Consider the following 25,619-nt stretch of genomic DNA (forward strand, 5'->3'; position numbering starts at 1 on the left):
GCATGGTTAGAAAAATAGTGACAGAGAATAGAACAAGGATGGACAATTCAACCCTTAACTCAACAATGAGTAGATGAGTGTTATGTGTGTGTATATGCGTAAATAAATGAACACTGAAATTCAAATATTTTTCTTATTTATATATATATATATAATACAATAAATATATATATATATATATACTGTATATATATATATATATATATATATATATATATATATAGCTAGAATTCACTGAAAGTCAAGTATTTCTTATATATATATATATATATATATATATATATATATATATATATATATATATATTTATATGTATGAAATACTTGACTTGGTGAATTCTAGCTGTAAATATACTCCTCCCCTCTTAACCACGCACCCCCCCCCCCATCTCCCGAAATCGGAGGTCTCAAGGTTGGCAAGTATGCCAGGGTATGTAAACTTATGAGCACAACTGTAGTTTGGCTGAGTGCGCTCTCAGTGCTGCTGGAGTGATCGCCAATTGCCAAAGTGCAAAGAGTCGGGAGCCGGGCGTTTTGTCACGCGTAACTTGGATTTCACATTAATCGGTGCCCAGTAGGACCGGCGGGATTCGGTCGGTGTCAAAAAATACCGGATTCAGTGCCCATCCCTATTGAGAGGTGTGTCCAAATGACACTTATAGCTCAGTGGGTGTGGTCAAGTTACTTCAGAAGAGGAAGTTGATGGTGACAGAGGCCCCACATCGCCGCCCACCCGATGACATAAAGTCAACGTCGCTCAAGGGAAACATCTACTCACACACATAAATACACACACAACACGGACCTGCACATCTCTCCCGGGACATGCGCCTCGTCTGAACAGGCCACTCTGACTCATGCTCGCAAAAATAAACCGGGCAGCTGTGAGAACAAGGCCTGGGAACCATGAAAATGTAAGGGCTCGTTTAAGGAGGGTGGGATGTGGAGTTGCGGGGGGAGCGATCGCGGGTTTTCAACTCGAGGGGAGGGGAGAAAAGTGATCTGGAATCAAAGCAGACCGAGGACTGCGAGGACCAGGCGAGCAGACGTGGAGACTCGGTTTGAGTATTTACAGTCGCTGTGACCTAGAAAGAATGCCACCGGCAGGGAAATTTATGAGCGCGTATAACGACGTATCAATAAACATCAAAAGTGCCTGGCAGCTTTAGGACATTTCCTATAAGGGGGCACAATCCAGTGCCTGGAGGTGCTCCTGACAATGTGACAGCTTGTTGTGAACCCTGGCTAACCTCCCCCCTGCCATGTCAGCCCAATGACGCTCTCTCCTGTTCTCCAGCCGAGCGTAAACAAGAGGTCGTGGAGGAACGACCGACCAAAACCCCTGACGGCTGACGTAACCTCTCTTCTCCACTGATTCCCATTTGATTTGATTTCTTTTGTCGAGAGAGAACAAATAGTGGTTTGCTACGGAGATCTTCTTGCCAAGGCAAAGATGAAGAAAGTTTAGCATCAGAGCGATGCCAAGTAATGTTGGCTTTATTGGTTATAAATATCCAAAGACGGCTCTCGGCGCTATCTGATGTAGTGAAGAAGTGGGCCATGTTACAGGTTCATTTATCACAAACAGACCTTCAGATGTATTTTTTCTACATGGAAACGGGGAAACATATCTAATGCATACTTGCCAACCTTGAGACCTCCGATTTCGGGAGGTGGGGTGTGTGTTCGGGGGTGGGGCGGGGGGCGTGGTTGGGGGCGTGGTTAAGATATATATATATATATATATATATATATATATATATATATATATATATATATATATATATAAGAAATACTTGACTTTCAGTGAATTCTAGCTATATATATATATATATATATATATATATATATATATAAATAAATACTTGAATTTCAGTGTTCATTTATTTACACATATACACACACATAACACTCATCTGCTCATTGTTGAGTTAAGGGTTGAATTGGCCATCCTTGTTCTATTCTCTGTCACTATTTCAGAACACACACATTATACAAATATACATTTTAAAATCAATAAGAAAACAGGAGCTCTAATTTGGGAGTCTGAATTAGGATCAGAAGTTCCTATATAAACATTGCGCACTCACGTCGCCTTTTTGTATTGATTACTGCAGCTGTGCACTGGATTCATTCACAAATACAAACTACAACTCACAAACACTTTAGAGTTAGGCTCCACCATCAGAATGTGTACTTAAACTTATAAAGATCACATGGATATTATTCAGTGAGTTGATTCACCAAAACTAACCTGTTATACAGGAGGAAAAAGCACACAGGACGTTTCAATTGTTCACAGACTGGTCGCGCTCATCAGAATGACAAGACACTTCCGGTCTGCAGGGGATAGCATTCAATTGGGAAGAAACGCCCTACTGCCCCCTACTGACCAATGTGAATACTGATAAATGTGGAATGACAGCTCCAAAAACGAATTCAAACCACAAAATAAAATAAATAAATCAACACAAAAATGTGACACATTATGGGTGGGTCACATATGCATGTACCGGTACAGTAGATGGCAGTATTGTCCTGTTTAAAAGTGTCACAACATTGCTGTTTACGGCAATGTTGTGAACAGGCTGTCAACACGTCACTCAGGTCCGCATGGAGCTGGAGGGGGCGTGGCCTCCAGCTCCGCCTGAATTTCGGGAGATTTTCGGGAGAAAATTTGTCCCGGGAGGTTTTCGGGAGAGGCGCTGAATTTCGGGAGTCTCCCGGAAAATCCGGGAGGGTTGGCAAGTATGATCTAATGTGATGTCAATCTATGTATGATTGTGTTCTGCACCGTGGGAAATCAAACACCAACTAGTAGCATACCTGCCAACTTTTGAAATCAGAAAAACCTAGTAGCCAAGGTCCGCAAAATGATTATTAGCATTCAGACAGGTTAAAATGTTGCTAAAACCATCACTTTTCTATCAGTCACAGTGACTTTTCAAAACAAAAATATTACAGCAAAAATCATATGGGTTGATTGACATGTTTATTCTGTAAGCTAACTTCAATAGTTTTAAATTATTTTGACAGTTAATGCCAGTTATCCTGTCAACCTTTCACAAGACTTCAATTTGTTAATTGAAAGTATAAACAGTATAAACACTTTTTACAGTAAACAAATGGTAAAACAGTACTAAACAATTCCATTAAAAAAAAAAAATTGGTGTCATTAACTTTCTGTCCAAGCTTGTATAATCTACTGCCTTGTTCAATTGTAAAAAATATTCTGTGCCTAAAATTCACATTTCTATCACAATTATCATACTGTAAACATGGTAAGCTAACTTCATTAAAATTAATAGTCCTGTCAATAACATGGAATTACAATTCAAATGTAGTTTTTTTGTAAGCCTTTCAAAAGAATTCAAAATATGAAAAATTAATGAAAATTAATTTAAGCCATCAGACACTTGAAAAGTGGCACATCACATCTCTAATGTAATAATTTTAACTTTTCAACAGAAATAGCACTGCAAAAATATTAAGGACATACTTCTGTATTTTGGTAGTTATGCTGTCAACATTTAACAAGATTTCTTCAACTTGGACTTGAAAGCATAAATAGTATAAACACTTTTAACAGTATAACAGTACTAAACAATTCCAATAGATAACATTGGTGTCATTACCTTTTTGTGGCTAAAATCCAAATGTATTCTATCAGATTGATCATACTGCAAAAATGATATGGTAAGTTTATGATAAGTTTACTTCATTAAAATGTAATTCAATAGCATCATTAGCATGGAACTACAATTCAATTGCAGTTTTCTGTAAGCCTTTCAAAAGAATTGAAGAAGAATGAATGAAAATTAATTTTAGCAATCAAGACAGTTGTAAATGCAGCACATCACATCTTCCATGGTCACATCACAGTCAATCATTGTGACACAGCTTTGTTATTGACCATGGTGCACCTCTTCACTTTCTTGAGCTGCTCCTTTGAGTGGGTCATACTATGACATTGGCTTCCTGAAGCTGTCATCATCATCTTCCTGGTCATCAGGCTTCCCGAAATTTTTGTATACCGTTACACCCCTACTAAGTAGGGGTGTAACGGTATACAAAAATTTCGGTTCGGGACGTACCTCAGTTTAGAGGTCACGGTTCGGTTCATTTTCGGAACAGTAAGAAAACAACAAAATATACATTTTTGGGTTATTTATTTACCAAATTTGCAAAATCTTCCACCAAAAATATTTTTCTTAGTGGAATATTTGATGTGAAGTAATGGGAACCTTGGATAGGTCAATAATTCATAATAACATTGATTTTGATTCAATATTATGTTTTGAGCAATGACAGTTTGAAAGAAAAAAAAACAGCTTTGTTTTATCAGTCAACATTGCAACTTTTTCTAAATTACATTTAACCTTTAAGCTTTTTTTATTTCACTTTTGTTATGTTTTTTTTTTTTTTAAAGGGGAACATTATCACCAGACCTATGTAAGCGTCAATATATACCTTGATGTTGCAGAAAAAAGACCATATATTTTTTTAACCTGATTTCCGAACTCTAAATGGGTGAATTTTGGCGAATTAAACGCCTTTCTAATATTCGCTCTCGGAGCGATGACGTCACAAGCAATCCGCCATTTTCTCAAACACCGAGTCAAATCAGCTCTGTTATTTTCCGTTTTTTCGACTGTTTTCCGTACCTTGGAGACATCATGCCTCGTCGGTGTGTTGTCAGAGGGTGTAATAACACGAACAGGGACGGATTCAAGTTGCACCAGTGGCCCAAAGATGCGAAAGTGGCAAGAAATTGGACGTTTGTTCCGCACACTTTACCGACGAAAGCTATGCTACGACAGAGATGGCAAGAATGTGTGGATATCCTGCGACACTCAAAGCAGATGCATTTCCAACGATAAAGTCAAAGAAATCTGCCGCCAGACCCCCAGGAAAAGAGAGCGGATGAGGGTATGTCTACAGAATATATTAATTGATGAAAACTTGGCTGTCTGCACTCTCAAAGTGCATGTTGTTGCCAAATGTATTTCATATGCTGTAAACCTAGTTCATAGTTGTTAGTTTCCTTTAATGCCAAACAAACACATACCAATCGTTGGTTAGAAGGCGATCGCCGAATTCGTCCTCGCTTTCTCCCGTGTCGCTGGCTGTCGTGTCGTTTTCGTCGGTTTCGCTTGTATACGGTTCAAACCGATATGGCTCAATAGCTTCAGTTTCTTCTTCAATTTCGTTTTCGCTACCTGCCTCCACACTACAACCATCCGTTTCAATACATTCGTAATCTGTTGAATCGCTTAAGCCACTGAAATCCGAGTCTGAATGCGAGCTAATGTAGCTATAGCTTGCTGTTCTTTCCGCCATGTTTGTTTGTGTTGGCTTCACTATGTGACGTCACAGGAAAATGGACGGGTGGTTAAAATCAGGCACTTTGAAGCTTTTTTTAGGGATATTGCGTGATGAGTAAAATTTTGAAAAACACTTTGAAAAATAAAATAAGCCACTGGGAACTGATTTTTAATGGTTTTAACCCTTCTGAAATTGTGATAATGTTCCCCTTTAAAAAACGATAAAAGGGAAGCTATAAACACTAGCAAGTAGCAACACCGTTCTGCATGCGGTGCTTTAAAATATAGCAAGTTAGCGGCTAATGACCATCCACAGTGTTTTAGCTACTTCTAAATCACTAATCCTCACCTCCATGGCGACAAATCTACGTTTTCGTGAAAGTATCCCTTTAGGACTAGGAATAGCTAAACATGCACTAGGATACATACCATGAATTGATTAACGCTACCATGAATTGATTAACGTGGACCCCGACTTAAACAAGTTGAAAAACATATTCGGGTGTTACCATTTAGTGGTCAATTGTACGGAATATGTACTGTACTGTGCAATCTACTAATAAAAGTTTCAATCAATCAATCAATGCAATAGCTAACTGCTAACAGCAAGCTAGTGTTCCTGAATGTAAACAAATGGGTGAATCTACACAAACATCGACTGTAACGATATGAAGTACAAGAGCCGTATATACTCGATGCCACAATGATAACATCGATATTTCTTACTATTACAAAATCTTCTGTCATTTTCTTTATTGTTTATAAAATCAGGAATCATGTCCCTGGACAGAGGAGAACTTTAATCACGATCAATGTATGATCCTGTAACTACTTGGTATTGAATCGATACCCACATTTGTAGTATCACCCAAAACGTACGTAAAGTATCCAAACAACACTGAAGAATACACTGCAAAAAGTCAGTGTTCAAAAACAAGGGAAAAAAATACAAAAATGAGGGGTATTTTACTTGAACTAAGCAAAATTATCTGCCAATAGAACAAGAAAATTTGGCTTGTCAAGACTTTCCAAAACAAGTAAAATTAGCTAACCTTAATGAACCCAAAAATACCTTAAAATAAGTATATTCTCACTAATAACTAGTGCACTTTTCTTGGTAGAAAAAAAGAGACCTTTTTGCTCAGTATGTTGAAAAATATTCTTAAATTAAGTAAATGCTAGTGCCATTATCTTGACATAATGATATGCACTCGGCATCATGATTTTCTTTTCATGCTTGAAGTAAGAAATAATGACTTTAAAAAAGTAGTTTTATACTTGTGAGTGTTGATGACACAGCTTTGCAACAGTTGATATTCTAGTTTCAAGCATGTTTTACTCAATATAGGTCATAACATCTCAGCAACAAGCTGTAATATCTTACTGAGATCATTTAGGACCAAAACACTTAAAACAAGTAAAACACTCTAACATAAAATCTGCTTGGTGAGAAGAATTATCTTATCAGACAGAAAATAAGCAAATATCACCCTTATTTGAGATATTCTTACTTAGATTCATACTTGAATACCGAAATTCAGCGCCTCTCCCGAAAATCTCCCGAAATTCAGGCGGAGCTGGAGGCCACGCCCCCTCCGGCTCCATGCGGACCTGAGTCCGCTTTCCCACGATATAAACAGTGTGCCCGCCCAAACACATTATGACTGTAGAATGATGGAGGGCGAGTTCTTGGTTTCTTATGTGGGTTTATTGTTAGGCAGTTTCATTAACGTCCTCCCAGCGCGGTAACAACACACAACAACAGCAGTCATGTTTTTGTCTACCGTAAAGCAGTTCGTCTGCCATAAACAGCAATGTTGTGACACTCTTAAACAGGACAATACTGCCATCTATAACATCAATAACATATACGGCTTTTAGAGAGTGCAGTGCACAACTGCGCACACAACAAGGAGACGAAGCAGAAGAACGAGGAAGATACAGTCATGGCGACGCCGACGACGAGTAAGATGAAGAAATACGCTTTGTTGCACCTTTCCTGCCTGAGTCTGGCGATTAGTTGCAAATCTTGCTTTATTGATTGCTTGCACACAGCCAATCCAACACAAAACAAACTAGTCCCCGCCCGCACTCACGCTACCGCTCCCTCTCTTCTCTCGCCCACACACTCACTGACGTCACTCATCTCACATGTTCACCTATTAAAGGGCCACACACACACATTCGCTACTCTCATAACAGCTTGTAAGTTCCAAGCCGCAGCTGCGATTGGACCTGGATAGCCTCCGGGAAGAAGTAGTGGACTACCAAGTGCTTGGCACTGAAGATCTTCCTCAGGAAGCAAAGATTGACCGGTTTTGGGCCATGCTAGGGAGAGATGGAAGATTCCAGACTCTAATGCATTTGATGAAAGCACTTTTGTGCGTGCCACACATCAACGCATCATCAGAGAGGGTGTTCAGCATGGTTAGAAAAATAGTGACAGAGAATAGAACAAGGATGGACAATTCAACCCTTAACTCAACAATGAGTAGATGAGTGTTATGTGTGTGTATATGTGCAAATAAATGAACACTGAAATTCAAGTATTTATTTGATTTATATATACATATATATATATAATAAAATAAATATATATATATAGCTAGAATTCACTGAAAGTCAAGTTGGGTTCAATCCCGGGCTCGGGATCTTTCTGTGTGGAGTTTGCATGTCCTCCCCGTGACTGCGTGGGTTCCCTCCGGGTACTCCGGCATCCTCCCACTTCCAAAGACATGCACCTGGGGATAAGTTGATTGGCAACACTAAATTGGCCCTAGTGTGTGGATGTGAGTGTGAATGTTGTCTGTCTATCTGTGTTGGCCCTGCGATGAGGTGGCGACTTGTCCAGGGTGTACCCCGCCTTCCGCCCGATTGTAGCTGAGATAGGCTCCAGCGCCCCCCGCGACCCCAAAGGGAATAAGCGGTAGAAAATGGATGGATGGATATATATATATATATATATATATATATATTTGAAATACTTGACTTGGTGAATTCTAGCTGTAAATATACTCCTCCCCTCTTAACCACGCCTCCGCCCCCGACCACGCCCACCCCTCGCCCCACCTCCCGAAATCGGAGGTCTCAAGGTTGGCAAGTATGCTTAGATTTCAATTTTTGCAGTGTAAGTGCTTACTACATTTGAACAGAAATGTAGAAATAACATGTTACAACAGAGAGTAAGCAGATGTTAACAGTACATAAACAAGTAGATTAATCATCCATTTTCTACCATGTGTCATTCATTTACTACCCTCATAATTTTGCTAAAGTATTACATTGTGAAATGATACAATATGTTCCTGCATACGTCTGCAGCCAAATTAAAAGCCTTTGGAACCTGTTTGCTTACTTACTACTAAAAGAGAAGTTGTTCACTATCTTATTTAATGCCAAAATTGTTCTTTGATTGCAATAACAAACATATGTATCGTAAGATTATTTGTTAAAATAAGGACATTTTTAGTGATCCCTTTTATTTTGAAAAATATCAAAACACATTTTAGTACCAGTACACAATTATTGTTGTCATGACAACACTAGTTTTTTTATATGCTTGGAAATGCCTAATTCAGGCCAAAAATACACTGCTAAAACTGAAATCTAAGTAAGATGAAATATCTCAAATAAGGGTGATATTTGCTTATTTTCTGTCTGATAAGATAATTCTTCTCACTAAGCAGATTTTATGTTAGAGTCTTTTACTTGTTTTAAGGGTTTTGGTCCTAAATGATCTCAGTAAAATATTACAGCTTGTTGCTGAGATTGATGACCTATATTGAGTAAAACATGCTTGAAACTAGAATATCAACTGATGCAAAGCTGTGTCATCAACACTCACAAGTATAAAACTACTTTTTTAAAGTAATAATTTCTTACTTCGAGCATGAAAAAAAATTAATGATGCCAAGATAATGGCATCATGAGCAAAAAGGTCTATAAAAAAATTCTATCAAGAAAAGTGCACTTGAGAATATACTTATTTTAAAGTATTTTGGGGTTCATTGAGGTCAGCTAATTTTACTTGTTTTGGAAAGTCTTGACAAACCAAATTTTCTTGTTCTATTGGCAGATAATTTTGCTTAGTTCAAGTAAAATACTCCTCATTTTTGTATTTTTTTTTTCTTGTTTTTGAACACTGACTTTTTGCAGTGTTCCTTATAAAGTGAAGCCGCAATCTTCCTGTACTGTACTATACTGGACTATCTATTAAAATCTAAACATGAATGTAATATAATGACCGTAAACAGTGAGTGTTTTAGTAATATACATATGAAATATCTACCTTTTCTTGTACAATTGAAATCCTTGCGAAAACCTAACACCTGTGGGGGTCTTTCCAGGGAAAATTTTCCATTAAAGTCATATAAAACTGTGGTCTATTAACTAGTGTCATGCATGACGTCTATGCTTTTGTTTTTTTCCAAATTCAAATTGAAACGCATCATCTTAGCAATTGAGTAACTTAGCGGTTAGTTTGCAAATTGAGTAATCTGATAAAACATGCACTATAGCTTCATTGTGTTTTTTAAAGGAAAATTGTTTTAAAAAATGCAATGATTTTTCCGCTTGCCATCCATAACCTTCAATTTGTGTTTGTAATAAAAGCACAAATTGCACTTTTATTACGTGTGCATTGACAACAAAATAAAAAACAACACAAAAAAAACAACATCACGGCATCCACACCTCTCTGCTAAAAAAAAAAATATATGTTTGTGGGTCACTCTATGCGGTCCGGATCGTAGTTGCCAACCCTCCCGATTTTTCCGGGAGACTCCTGAATTTCAGTGCCCCTCCCGAAAATCTCCCGGGGCAACCATTCTCCCGAATTTCTCCCGATTTTCACCCGGTCAACAATATTAAGGGCGTGCCGTGATGGCACTGCCTTTAGCGTCCTCTACAACCTGTCGACGCGTCCGCTTTTTCACCATACAAACACGTGCCGACCCAGTCACATGCTGTATGCGGCTTCTGCATACACACGGAAGTGAATGCAACGCATACTTGATTAACAGCCATACAGGCCACACTGAGGGTGGCCGTATAAACAACTTCAACACTGTTACAAATATGCGCCACACTGTGAACCCACACCACACAAGAATGACAAACACATTTCGGGAGAACATCCGCACCGTAACACAACATAAACACAACAGAACAAATACCTAGAACCCCTTGCAGCACTAACTCTTCCGGGCTACAATATACGATCTGACTCCGATTCCTGGGGTGACAATTCAATTCAGAATCGATTTCAGATTCAAACCGATTCTCGCAATGTATTATATCAGTGGTTCTTAACTTTTTTGATCTTGGAGCCCAACTTTTCTGTTACATACAGCGCCGGGGCCCACTCAAAATTGGTAAGCTTAATCTTAATTTAGTTCAACAATTAGATATCGTCTATTTACAGTTTAACAGGATAAACCTTGTCAAATGATATGAAACCATTTGTTAATCTCAAAGATTATGATCAAGGCGCCAGTTAGGCTGATTAAAAAATAAATACTCACAAATATACTAAAAAAGAAGGTTCTCAAAAAAACCAGATGAAATATACATTTACATACAATTGTGCAGTGCTAAAATAAATACATTATAATTAAGTGAATAATACATAATAGTAATGTTCAAATTAATTGTCAACAAAATTAAAGTGCGAATGAAAATACAGGGGCAGCACGGTGGTAGAGGGGTTAGTGCGTCTGCCTCACAATATGAAAGTCTTGAGTAGTCTCGGGATCTTTCTGTGTGGAGTTTGCATGTTCTCCCCGTGACTGCGTGGGTTCCCTCCGGGTACTCCGGCTTCCTCCCACTTCCAAAGACATGCACCTGGGGATAGGTTGATTGGCAACACTAAATTGGCCCTAGTGTGTGGATGTGAGTGTGAATGTTGTCTGTCTATCTGTGTTGGCCCTGCGATGAGGTGGCGACTTGTCCAGGGTGTACCCCGCCTTCCGCCCGATTGTAGCTGAGATAGGCTCCAGCGCCCCCCGCGACCCCAAAGGGAATAAGCGGTAGAAAATGGATGGATGGATGGATGAAAATACAGCTTCACCACTTTAGTTATAATTTTTGCGCTTAAGAAACTTCTCTATGACTTTAGCTCCAGACTTCTTCTGTTTGTTAGATATTGTAATTACTGCCTAAAGTGGTGGAAAACTGCATTTCAACAGATTTTTTTTTGGCAGTCCTTTAGGGGTGCTCACAGCCCAACAATGGCAGCACCGTGTACAGAGAGAGTTTGGCCAACCCGGTTTCAGGCGATTTCTGCAATGATTGGTCAAAAGGCACTAACGTGACTTCAGAAACTCATGATTGCTACCAACTTCAATGCTGGTCCTACACTGCACTTCCTCACCAGACATTTTCTTTTTCTTGAGGAGTTTTTCGCCACGTAAGCATGCCGTTTTGTGTGCTGCTTCAGGGCTAACAAAGCCAGCAAGCTAACAAAAATCCTGTTTACCTGTATCCTCTGAAGACCTATTTTTACTAGAGATGTCAGATAATGGCTTTTTTGCTGATATCCGATATTGTCCAACTCTTAATTACAGATTCCGATATCAACCGATACCGATATATACAGTCGTGTAATTAACACATTATTATGCCTAATTTTGTTGTGATGCCCCGCTGGATGCATTAAACAATGTAACAAGGTTTTCCAAAATATATCAACTCTAGTTATGGAAAAAAGTGCCATATTTATTATTGAAGTCACAAAGTGCATTATTTTTTTAACATGCCTCAAAACAGCAGCTTGGAATTTGGGGAATTTGAGGAGGTTGAGGTGGGCGGGGTCCCAGAAGAGTTAGTGCTGCAAGGGGATTCTGGGTATTTGTTCTGTTGTGTTTATGTTGTGTTACGGTGCGGATGTTCCCCCGAAATGTGTTTGTCATTCTTGTTTGGTGTGGGTTCACAGTGTGGCGCATATTTGTAACAGTGTTAAAGTTGTTTATACGGCCACCCTCAGTGTGACCTGTATGGCTGTTGACCAAGTATGCATTGGATTCACTTGTGTGTGTGAAAAGCCGTAGATATTATGTGACTGGGCCGGCACGCAAAGGCAGTGCCTATAAGGTTTATTGGCGCTCTGTACTTCTCCCTACGTCCGTGTACACAGCGGCGTTTTAAAAAGTCATACATTTTACTTTTTGAAACCGATACCGATAATTTCCGATATTACATTTTAAAGCATTTATCGGCCGATGATATTGGCAGTCCGATATTATCGGACATCCCTCATTTTTACCATTGTAAAGTAATTTCGGACGACTATTGGGCAAGAAGTGGCATATGGCTGTGGAATGGAGAATGGGGGACGGCGTGGCGGGGTTGGGAGAGTGGCCGTGCCAGCAACCTGAGGGTTCCTGGTTCAATCCCCACCTTCTACCAACCTCGTCACGTCCGTTGTGTCCTTGAGCAAGACACTTCACCCTTGCTCCTGATGGGTCGGGGTTAGGGCCTTGCATGGCAGCTCCCGCCATCAGTGTGTGAATGTGTGTGTGAATGGGTGAATGTGGAAATAGTGTCAAAGCGCTTTGAGTACCTTGAAGGTAGAAAAGCGCTATACAAGTATAACCCATTTAACTGAACAGAACTGCGGTAATGACACCGTTCTTTCTACGCGAGCGGCACGTGAGCACAAACGTTGACATCAGTTTTGGAGGGTTGTCTAATTATGTCAAGGAACGTTTGTAGCAGGTAGGAGCTTCAAAGCTGTTGAGGCATGGCTGGTCTTGGGACTGTGAGTAAAAACCTTTTTCGATTCCCTAATAAAATACAAGTTACACATTTTTCTGTGAGTCTGCCATATTTCTTTTAAATTGGTCGATTTGCACAATGTTTTTTTTTGACTGGTCGCTTGTTTTGTTGATTCTCAAGTGGAGTTGTAGGTCAAAGCTGATGAAGATATTTGGTTTTATTTTTTGTGTATTTTCTGGTGTATAGTGCACCGGCGGGAGTGTATTAGAGGGCCAGCTTGTGACTTAACACTGCATGAATGTAGCGGCAGAGTGCATCGAATACAGCAAATATATTGCCCTCAAATTATACTTTGACGGAATGTAAGCAGGTTTTATTATAAGTTTATAAGCTGGAGTATGTTTAGAACTTAATGTAGACTTATTATTTTGGTTGATTTGGTCAGGAAAACTAATATCGGAACGATAGCAATTGCATGCTTATGGGCACAGCCGCAAGTGTCATTGGTAGCAAAGATGGCGCCTCTGGTTTAGTTGGCCATACTCTCTCTATACACACAATGGGCCCTGGCCCTATGATTAAAAACAACCGTATTGCATAGTATAATATTATAATGAAACTTTTTCAAAACAGGTTACAGGTTAGAAAAGTTCCTTTTTTTAAGTGTTTTTTTAATATATATATTTTATAAATAAATGTATGTACAGACTTATTTATGTATCTTTTATTTATATATATATACATATATATATATATATATATATATATATATATATGTATCTTTTATTTATATATATATATATATATATATATATATATATATATATATATATATATATTTATAAATAAATGTATGTACAGACTTATATATGTATCTTATATATATATATATATATATATATATAAAAATAATAATAAATAAATTAATTTAAAAAAATAAAATAAAATAATATATATATATATATATATATATATTGTAGCTGAGATAGGCTGCAGCGCCCCCCGCGACCCCAAAGGGAATAAGCGGTAGAAAATGGATGGATGGATGTATATATATATATATATATATATATATATATATATATAAATAAATAAATAAATAAATAAATAAATAAATATATATATATATATATATATATATATATATATATATATATATATATATATATATATATATGTATGTATGTATGTATGTACCTTTCAATGTCGCAGGGGGTGCTGGAGCCTATCTGGACACATTTTCTCATTCAATGCGTTTTCTTTATTTTCATGACTATTTACATTGTAGATTGTCACCGAAGGCATCAAAACTATGAATAAACACACGTGGAGTCATGTACACTCTTGGCATTCTCTCGATGAGCTTCAAGAGGTGGTCACCTGAAAGGGTTTTCACTTCACAGGTGTCCTTGAAACTCATCGAGAGAATGCCAGGAGTGTGCAAAAAAAGTAATCAGAGCAAAGGGTGGCTATTTTGAAAAAAAACTAAAATATAAAACATGTTTTCAGTTATTTCACCTTTTTTGGTTAAGTACATAACTCCACATGTGTTCATTCATAGTTTTGATGCCTTCAGTGACAATCTACAATGTAAATAGTCATGAAAATAAAGAAAACGCATTGAATGAGAAGGTGTGTCCAAACTTTTGGCCTGTACTATATATATATATATATATATATATATATATATATATATATATATATATATATATATATATATATATATATATATATATTAGAGATGTCCGATAATATCAAGCTGCTGATATTTTTGGCCGGTAAATGCTTTAAAATGTAATATCGGAAATTATCGGTATCGGTTTCAAAAAGTTACATTTATGACTTTTTAAAGCGCGGCTGTACGCAGTGGTACATGGACGCAGGGAGAAGTACAGAGCGCCAATAAACCTTAAAGGCACTGCCTTTGCGTGCCGGCCCAATCACATAATACCTACGGCTTTTCACACACACAAGTGAATGCAAAACATACTTGGTCAACAGCCATACAGGTCACACTGAGGGTGGTCGTATAAACAACTTTAACACTGTTACAAATATGCACCACACTGTGAACCCACACCAAACAAGAATGACAAACACATTTCGGGAGAACATCCGCACCGTAACACAACATATACAAATTTGTGTATATACAAGTTCATTAAGTTTGTACATTGAGTGAACAGGTAGTTCTAGCTCAGAGTAATTTATGATTTAAAGAAAAGGGGTGGGATTAAATAAGTGTAAACTTCTTCTCACTCCTTTACAAATATGTAAAAAAATAAATAAATAAATAAAAAGAAAGTTTTTTTGTTTTTTTCTTTTCCATTGTTTTCATTTTGTTATAATGTCTGTTAAGGCTATAGCACTGTATTGGATCAGGCTTGCTTTTGTTTTTATGCATATTTGAAATAAAATATATAAAAAAAAACAAAAAACATAACCACAACAGAACAAATACCCAGAATCCCTTGCAGCACAAACTCTTCCGGGACCCCCTATTCCCACCACCTCAACCTCCTCATGCTCTCTCAGGGAGAGCATGTCCCAAATTCCAAGCTGCTATTTTGAGGCATGTTAAAGAAAAGAATAACTTCAATAATAAATATGGCAGTGCCATGTTGGCATTTTTTTCCCCTATAACTTGAGTTGATTTATTTTGGAAAACCTTGTTACATTGTTTAATGCATCCAGCGGGGCATCACAGCAAAATTAGGCATAATAATGTGTAGGGATGTCCGATAATGGCTTTTTGCCGATATCCGATATTCCGATATTGTCCAACTCTTTAATTACGATACTGATATCAACCGATACCGATATCAACCAATATATATACAGTCGTGGAATTAACACATTATTATGCCTAATTTGGACAACCAGGTATGGTGAAGATAAGATACTTTTTTTTTTTAAATTAATAAAATAAGATAAATAAATTAAAAACATTTTCTTGAATAAAAAAAGAAAGTAAAACAATATAAAAACAGTTACATTGAAACTAGTAATTAATGAAAATGAGTAAAATTAACTGTTAAAGGTTAGTACTATTAGCGGACCAGCAGCACGCACAATCATGTGTGCTTACGGACTGTATCCCTTGCAGACTGTATTGATATATATTGATATATAATGTAGGAACCAGAATATTAATAACAGAAAGAAACAAATGAGTGTAAATGGGGGAGGGAGGTTTTTTGGGTTGGTGCACTAATTGTAAGTGTATCTTGTGTTTTTTATGTTGATTTAAAAAAAATCAAAAAAATAATTAAAAAAATCCATCCCATCCATTTTCTACCGCTTATTCCCTTCGGGGTCGCGGGGGCGCTGGAGCCTATCTCAGCTACAATCGGGCGGAAGGCGGGGTACACCCTGGACAAGTCGCCACCTCATCACAGGGCCAACACAGATAGACAGACAACATTCACACTCACATCCACACACTAGGGCCAATTTAGTGTTGCCAATCAACTTATCCCCAGGTGTATGTCTTAATAAAAAATAAAAAAAACGATACCGATAAAAAAAAAAAACGATACCGATAATTTCCGATATTACATTCTAACGCATTTATCGGCCGATAATATCGGCAGGCCGAAGGCCGATATTATCGTACATCTCTAATAATGTGTTAATTCCACGACTGTATACATCGGTATCGGTTGATATCGGAATCGGTAATTAAGAGTTGGACAATATCGGAATATCGGATATCAGCAAAAAAGTCATTATCGGACATCTCTAATATACATATATATATATATATATATATGAATCGATTTAGAATCAGGATTAATAAGAATCAGGATTCAGATGTGAGTCAATGTTTTGTGCGCCCCAAGTAAACACTGCAGTATGTTTGTACAGTAAAAGTCTTATGACAGTCATGATCATAGGTCTCTCATATTCTTAAAACAGAAAATGATGTCTGACAAAGAGCTAAAGTTTCGCCTTGTCACTTCCTGCTAGGGGAGTCTGACTCATCACAAAGCCCCTCTGCCAGCATGCACTGTCATCATCTTTGCACAGGCACACACATATCAATAAATAGCAGAGCATAAAGTTACCTGATTTGAACTTCCCCCTGCAGATGGAGGGGCTCTCCACGTGGAGGCAGGCCATGGAGGACAGTGCTGCTGTGCTGGGGGTCCACCTCTGGAGTCCCATGGAGCGACTGGGCCAGACGAGAAGACGGCTGGGACGGACGAGACTCTGTGCTCTGAGCCAACGACAGCTGGGGTTCGCTCGCGACCGGCCGCCCCTCCTCCCTTTCTGGCACTGGACTCTGTTGAGGAGGGGAAAAAAAAGTGTGTGTTCAGCCTGTGTGTGTGTGTGTGCGTGGTTAAGATCAGTAGGAGGGAACGTAGCAATGTTTGTGTTAACCCTCTCTAGGCTGCTCCGCTTGACTTTATGACATAACCCTGAAGAAACATGAAGTCAATTTAAACATTATTTGTTCATTATCAACATGTTCTAAAAAGCAGTGGGCGGCTTTCCCATGAAAAGTGTTTTGTTTCGTCTTTATCTAAAGTCCTAAATAACGTCATGAAAACATACACACACACACACACACACACACACACACACACACACACACACACACACACACACACACACACACACACACACACACACACACACACACACACACACACACACACACACACACACACACACACACACACACATTATTGTATTTCTTACTATGAGACCTGAGAAAAATGCCTACCTCTTTAGGACCACCCTTTCTAGCTATATAAAGAAGTGTATTTACAACATTAATAATATAAACATACTATGCAAATATAAAAAAGCTTGTTGTGAAAAATGAGTTGGAATTTCACAAGAAAAACTTAGAATTTCGGCAGTATTTTACTCAACGCAAGTCAACATTTTACAAGAAACACTGAACATTTGTGCAATATTATGATAAAAGTTGGAAATTTACTCAATAACAGTCGCAATTTTACAAGAAGAGCGTAACGTTTTGACAATTTTACGAAAAGAGTCCAAATTTTACTTGACAAAAGCCACAATTTTATAAGAAAACTTAAAAATATAATAATAATCGGAATTGTACTTGGCAAAAAAAAAAATCACTATTTTACAATAACAACAAAAAAATTGGCAATATTGTGATAAGAGTTTTATGTGACAAATGTCACCATTTTGCATTAAAACGTAATGATTTCATATAAAAAGTAATAATTTTATGAGAAAATATTGCAATATTACAGAAACAGAAAGAATATGAGAAATTGTTCCCAGTTTTATAAGAAAAAAGTCAACACATTGTGAGAAAAAACAAATGCTTTTTATTTTTGTAATTGTTTTTTAATTTTCATTATTTACGTCGTTATTACAGTATGTCTCTATATACATACATATTATTTTCATTTTTTTAAATTAATTTCGGCCAAATGGGGCGCATTTCAATTTCTTACACACACTTGTTATTACATATGTTGGCCAGAGGGGGAGCACTTCAAAATTTTACACACACTTGTTATTTCATATGTTGACCAGAAGGGGAGCACTTTTAAAACCGACACACAGTCCATCCATCCATCCATTTTCTACCGCTCATTCCCTTCGTCAATTTGCAAAATCCCTCCTTTTTGGGACCACCCTAATTTTGATAGAGTTCACCACCAGGGGTGCTAATGAGACATTCTCTATTAGGTGTAATGGGGTTTACATATTGGGACCATGATTTATGTCCTAACTTGTTCACACCTCCTCATATGGAAGGTACTTTTCCTTCTTGATCTCTCAAGAAGGGTAGAAATACAACCACACCCACACCCACACACACACATTATTGTATTTCTTACTTTAAGACATGAGAAAAATGCCTACCTCGTTAGGACCACCCTTTCTAGCTATATAAAGAAGTGTATTTACAACATTAATAATATATACATGCTATGCAAATATAAAAAAGCTTGTTGTGAAAAATGAGTTGGAATTTCACAAGAAAAACTTGGAATTTCGGCAGTGTTATAGTAAAAGTTGTCATTTTACTCAACGCAAGTCAACATTTGTGCAATATTATAATAAAAGTTGGAAATTTACTCAATAACAGTCGCAATTTTACAAGAAGAATGTAACGTTTTGGCAATTTCATGAAAAGAGTCCAAATTTTACTCGACAAAAGTCACAATTTTACAAGAAAACTTAAAAATATAATAATCGGAATTGTACTTGGCAAAAAAAATATATCACTATTTTACAAGAACAACAAAAAAATTGGCAATATTGTGATAAGAGTCGGAATTTTATATGACAAATGTCACCATTTTGCATTAAAACATAGTAATTTTATATTTAAAAAAAGTAATAATTTCATGAGAAAATATTGCAATATTACAGAAACCGAAAGAATATGAGAAATTGTTCCCAGTTTTGTAAGAAAAAAGTCAACACAGTGAGAAAAAACTTCTTTAAATTAATTAATTTATTTTTGTAATTGTTTTTTAATCTTCATTATTTACGTCATTATTACAGTATGTCTATATACTTTTTTTTTTTCTTTTTTAAAAATTTTATTTTGGCCAAATGGGGCGCATTTCAATTTCTTACACACACTTGTTATTACATATGTTGGCCAGAGGGGGAGCACTTCAAAATTTTACACACACTTGTTATTTCATATGTTGACCAGAAGGGGAGCACTTTTAAAACCAACACACAGCCCATCCATCCATCCATTTTCTACCGCGTATTCCCTTCGTCAATTTGCAAAATCCCTCCTTTTTGGGACCACCCTAATTTTGATAGATTTCACCACCAGGGGTGCTAATGAGACATTCTCTATTAGATGCAATGGTTTTTACGTATTGGGACCATGATTTATGTCCTAACTTGTTCACACCTCCTCATATGGAAGGTACTTTTCCTTCTTGATGTCTCAAGAGTAGAAATACAACCACACCCACACCCACACCCACACACACATATTATTGTATTTCTTACTTTAAGACCTGAGAAAAATGCCTACCTCTTTAGGACCACCCTTTCTAGCTATATAAAGAAGTGTATTTACAACATTAATAATATATACATACTATGCAAATATAGAAAAGCTTGTTGTGAAAAATGAGTTGGAATTTCACTAGAAAAACTTGGAATTTCGGCAGTGTTATAATAAAAGTCAACATTTTACAAGAAAAACTGAACATTTGTGCAATATTATGATAAAAGTTGTTAAATTACTCAATAACAGTCGCAATTTTGTGTAACGTTTTGGCAATTTTATGAAAAGAGTCCAAATTTTACTCGACAAAAATCACAATTTTATAAGAAAACTTAAGAATGTTGGCAATATAATAATAATCGGAATTGTACTTGGCAAAAAAAAAATATCACTATTTTACAAGAACAACAAAACAATTGGCAATATTGTGATAAGAGTCAGACTTTTATATGACAAATGTCACCATTTTGCATTAATACGTAATAATTCTATATAAAAAAAAAATAATAATTTCATGAGAAAATATTGCAATATTACAGAAACAATATGAGAAATGGTTCCCAGTTTTATAAGAAAAAAAGTCAACACAGTGAGAGAAAAACTGCTTTTAGTTCATTTATTTATTTTTGTAATTGTTTTTTAATCTTCATTATTTACGTCATTATTACAGTATGTCTATATACATATTTTTTTTATTAATTTTGGCCAAATGGGGCGCATTTCAATTTCTTACACACACTTGTTATTTCATATGTTGACCAGAAGGGGAGCACTTTTAAAACCAACACACATTCCATCCATCCATCCATTTTCTACCGCGTATTCCCTTCGTCAATTTGCAAAATCCCTCCTTTTTGGGACCACCCTAATTTTGATAGATTTCACCACCAGGGGTGCTAATGAGACATTCTCTATTAGATGCAATGGTTTTTACGTATTGGGACCATGATTTATGTCCTAACTTGTTCACACCTCCTCATATGGAAGGTACTTTTCCTTCCTGATGTCTCAAGAAGGGTAGAAATACAACCACACACACACACACACACACACACACACACACACACACACACACACACACACACACACACACACACACACACACACACACACACACACACACACACACACACACATTATTGTATTTCTTACTTTGAGACCTGAGAAAAATGCCTACCTCTTTAGGACCACCCTTTCTAGCTATATAAAAAAGTGTATTTACAACATTAATAATATATACATGCTATGCAAATATAAAAAAGCTTGTTGTGAAAAAAGAGTTGGAATTTCACAAGATAAACTTAGAATGTCTGCAGTATTATAATAAAAGTCGTCATTTTACTCAACGCAAGTCAACATTTTACAAGAAAATCTGAACATTTGTGCAATATTATGATAAAAGTTGGAAATTTACTCAATAACAGTCGCAATTTTACAAGAAGAGTGTAACGTTTTGGCAATTTCACGAAGAGTCCAAATTTTATTTAAAAAAAACTTAAAAATGTTGGCAATATAATAATAATCGGAATTGTACTTGGCAAAAAAAAATAGCACTCTTTTACAAGAACAACAAAAAAATTGGCAATATTGTGATAAAAGTCGGAATTTTATATGACAAATGTCACCATTTTGCATTAAAACGTAATAATTTTATATAAAAAAAGTAAATTTTATGAAAAAATATTGCAATATTACAGAAACAGAAAGAATATGAGAAATTGTTCCCAATTTTATAAGAAAAATGTCAACACAGTGAGAAAAAACTTCTTTTAGTTAATTTATTTATTTTTGTAATTGTTTTTTAATCTTCATTATTTACGTCGTTATTACAGTATGTCTATATACTTATTTTTTTTAAATTAATTTTGGCCAAATGGGGCGCATTTCGATTTCTTACACACACTTGTTATTACATATGTTGGCCAGAGGGGGAGCACTTCAAAATTTTACACACACTTGTTATTTCATATGTTGACCAGAAGGGGAGCACTTTTAAAACCGACACACAGACCATCCATCCATCCATTTCCTACCGCTTATTCCCTTCGTCAATTTGCAAAATCCCTCCTTTTTGGGACCACCCTAATTTTGATAGAGTTCACCACCAGGGGTGCTAATGAGACATTCACTATTAGATGCAATGGTTTTTACGTATTGGGACCATGATTTATGTCCTAACTTGTTCACACCTCCTCATATGGAAGGTACTTTTCCTTCCTGATGTCTCAAGAAGGGTAGAAATACAACCACACCCACACCCACACACACACACATTATTGTATTTCTTACTTTGAGACCTGAGAAAAATGCCTACCTCTTTAGGACCACCCTTTCTAGCTATATAAAGATTTGTATTTACAACATTAATAATATAAACATACTATGCAAATATAAAAAAGCTTGTTGTGAAAAAAGAGTTGGAATTTCACAAGAAAAACTTAGAATGTCTGCAGTATTATAATAAAAGTTGTCATTTTACTCAACGCAAGTCAACATTTTACAAGAAAATCTGAACATTTGTGCAATATTATGATAAAAGTTGGAAATTTACTCAATAACAGTCGCAATTTTACAAGAAGAGTGTAACGTTTTGGCAATTTCACGAAGAGTCCAAATTTTATTAAAAAAAAACTTAAAAATGTTGGCAATATAATAATAATCGGAATTGTACTTGGCAAAAAAAGAATAGCACTCTTTTACAAGAACAACAAAAAAATTGGCAATATTGTGATAAAAGTCGGAATTTTATATGACAAATGTCACCATTTTGCATTAAAACGTAATAATTTTATATAAAAAAAGTAAATTTTATGAAAAAATATTGCAATATTACAGAAACAGAAAGAATATGAGAAATTGTTCCCAATTTTATAAGAAAAATGTCAACACAGTGAGAAAAAACTTCTTTTAGTTAATTTATTTATTTTTGTAATTGTTTTTAATCTTCATTATTTACGTCGTTATTACAGTATGTCTATATACATTTTTTTTTTAATTAATTTTGGCCAAATGGGGCGCATTTCGATTTCTTACACACACTTGTTATTACATATGTTGACCAGAGGGGGAGCACTTCAAAATTTTACACACACTTGTTGTTTCATATGTTGACCAGAAGGGGAGCACTTTTAAAACCGACACACAGCCCATCCATCCATCCATTTTCTAAAGCTTATTCCCTTCGTCAATTTGCAAAATCCCTCCTTTTTGGGACCACCCTAATTTTGATAGATTTCACCACCAGGGGTGCTAATGAGACATTCTCTATTAGATGCAATGGTTTTTATGTATTGGGACCATGATTTATGTCCTAACTTGTTCACACCTCCTCATATGGAAGGTACTTTTCCTTGTTGATGTCTCAAGAAGGGGTAGAAATAGAAATACAACCACACACACACACACACACACACATACACACACACACACACACACACACACACACACACACACACACACACACACACACACACACACACACACACACACACACACACACACACACACACACACAAAAGCCTAAAAGGACACAGAAGCTTATCTTGTTCATGTTAATTTATGTGCCCTCTTGACATGTTTTATTGTAATTTCCCCATTGCAGCGCTGATATTCCTGTCATCCAACTGCTATTAGAACTTGTAAAGGGAAGGTATAAAAAAGAACAAAAGTAAACTTAGCAGGTCCGGGGGGGAGGAGGGGTAGTCGCTATAGTAATGATACGGCGAGCCACGCTGACAGGAAGTGAGATTAAAAACAAACAGTAATTATAGCGACTTCCTAGAGTTTTGAAGAGACCTGAAAGAAGTCGGGGTGAGTTCAGAGATGTTTTTGGCTCACGAATGTAGAATTTTGAACAAGACAACACATTAGGTTACACAAGTGGTTAACCGCCGACTTCTTGATAAATGATGTCGGCTTTCAGGAAATGTGCGAAAACGTCAAACCTGAGCGGGGTTGTCTGTAAAGCAAACAACATTAGAGGTAGGGTGAGGTGTCCCTATTTCAACAGGAGCTCTGTGGCAGCATTAGGAATGTGGAACAAAACAATAATAACCATCTGTAGGGCCCACCAGTCGGAACTACATTGGTATATCACAATACAAGTTTAACTTAAAGAACAGCTCATTGTAACAAATAGATATTTGTGCTTGACTCCCCGAAAACGGCATAATTTTAAGCTGTGACATGTTTTTTTACATATAAATACTAACTTTTCGATTAAAAAAAACAAACTACAGTAGTTTTAGAAAGTAATATAATATGAATGTGCAGCATTCACCTTGGAGAGTGGACTTCTACAGTATCTCTTTGGAGCTGCTTCTCTGTCAAACACACCATAAATAAATGATAAATGGGTTATACTTGTATAGCGCTTTTCTACCTTCAAGGTACTCAAAGCGCTTTGACAGTATTTCCACATTCACCCATTCACACACTGATGGCGGGAGCTGCCATGCAAGGCGCTAACCAGCAGCCATCAGGAGCAAGGGGTGAAGTGTCTTGCCCAAGGACACAACGGACGGGACTAGGATGGTAGAAGGTGGGGATTGAACCCCAGTAACCAGCAACCCTCCGATTGCTGGCACGGCCACTCTACCAACTTCGCCTGTAATCAAATGACAGCAGTCATTTCCATGAGATTATTTTCTAATATAAGTGTTTTGGCCCAATTACAATGACTATAACATATTGTTTTTCATGAGCTGTGTACTAGTATTATATGTCTGGGTGGGGTTCCTGCTTTGGAAATAATGTGTACCCCTTTCAGATATCGCATTTAGTTCCCACTAAAACATTCCCATGTTGCACAATGAGATGTAAACATGGGGTCATGTGTACATTCCTGTAACTTTCTGTTTGTAAAACATATATTTATTAGTATTTATTTATTATAATAACATCGTTTTATGACTACGGTTCGGGTTCGGTGAATGCGCATGTGAAACTGGTGGGGTTCGGTGCCTCCAACAAGGTTAAGAACCACTGCCTTAGTGTAAACGGGGCCTCAGGCCCCTGGGCCGCACTTTGGACACCAGTACTTTTTACATGCTACAGCACTTTGTCAAACATAATCTGGGGTTAAAACGCACACTGATAAAATGTAAAGTTATTTCATAGCAGTAGTCAAAGCTTCATTATAAAATATATATTTACTAAACGTGCACAATTTAACGATAGATGAACGCAGTTAAAGTAAAAATGGGAGGAGCAAAATACTCCACAGGTTGGCTTCTTTAAATCTTTTTTTTTAACCCCCCTTCTTATAGTATTAGAAATAAGAGGGACTTACTAGTCCCTTTTCAGTAAAATAAAGTTGGTACGAACCCAAAACGCTGAATAAGAGTAGAATCCCGTGTGTTTGTTGAGAAAGGTGTGGTTTATTCAGTGGTAGGAAGACATGTAACGGTATTCCCTTTATGTGTCTGGAAACACTGGAGTCGCTTTAAAACCTTCCTAATCAGAAATGCTGAGACAATTCCGCCTTTTTAACAGCAGTAGACACAATTTAAACGTCATGTACTGTTCTTACCATCAGCAGCTTCTTCAAACGTTCATGGATAAAGATGTCCGATAATGGCTTTTTCGCCGATATTCCGATATTGTCCA

The 25,619-nt window shown here is 36.8% G+C and overlaps 1 protein-coding gene across 6 annotated transcripts in view; it reads right to left on the minus strand.

Annotated features, from left to right (window-relative positions):
- The window catches only part of mrtfbb (myocardin related transcription factor Bb), a 221,873-nt gene that overhangs the window by 55,837 nt on the left and 140,417 nt on the right, over nt 1-25,619 (minus strand). For 5 of the 6 annotated variants that reach the window (XM_061981981.2, XM_061981980.2, XM_061981979.2 and 2 more), the window contains one exon: nt 17,104-17,321. The exons of the other annotated variant lie outside the window; for it this stretch is intronic. In XM_061981981.2, the coding sequence (XP_061837965.2) occupies nt 17,104-17,203 (100 nt within the window). In that variant the 5' untranslated portion in view covers nt 17,204-17,321. The remainder of the gene's footprint in view (nt 1-17,103; nt 17,322-25,619) is intronic. 6 annotated transcript variants of the gene reach the window in all.

Source organism: Nerophis lumbriciformis, linkage group LG24, assembly GCF_033978685.3.
Source record: "Nerophis lumbriciformis linkage group LG24, RoL_Nlum_v2.1, whole genome shotgun sequence".
Taxonomy (NCBI): Eukaryota; Metazoa; Chordata; class Actinopteri; order Syngnathiformes; family Syngnathidae; genus Nerophis; species Nerophis lumbriciformis.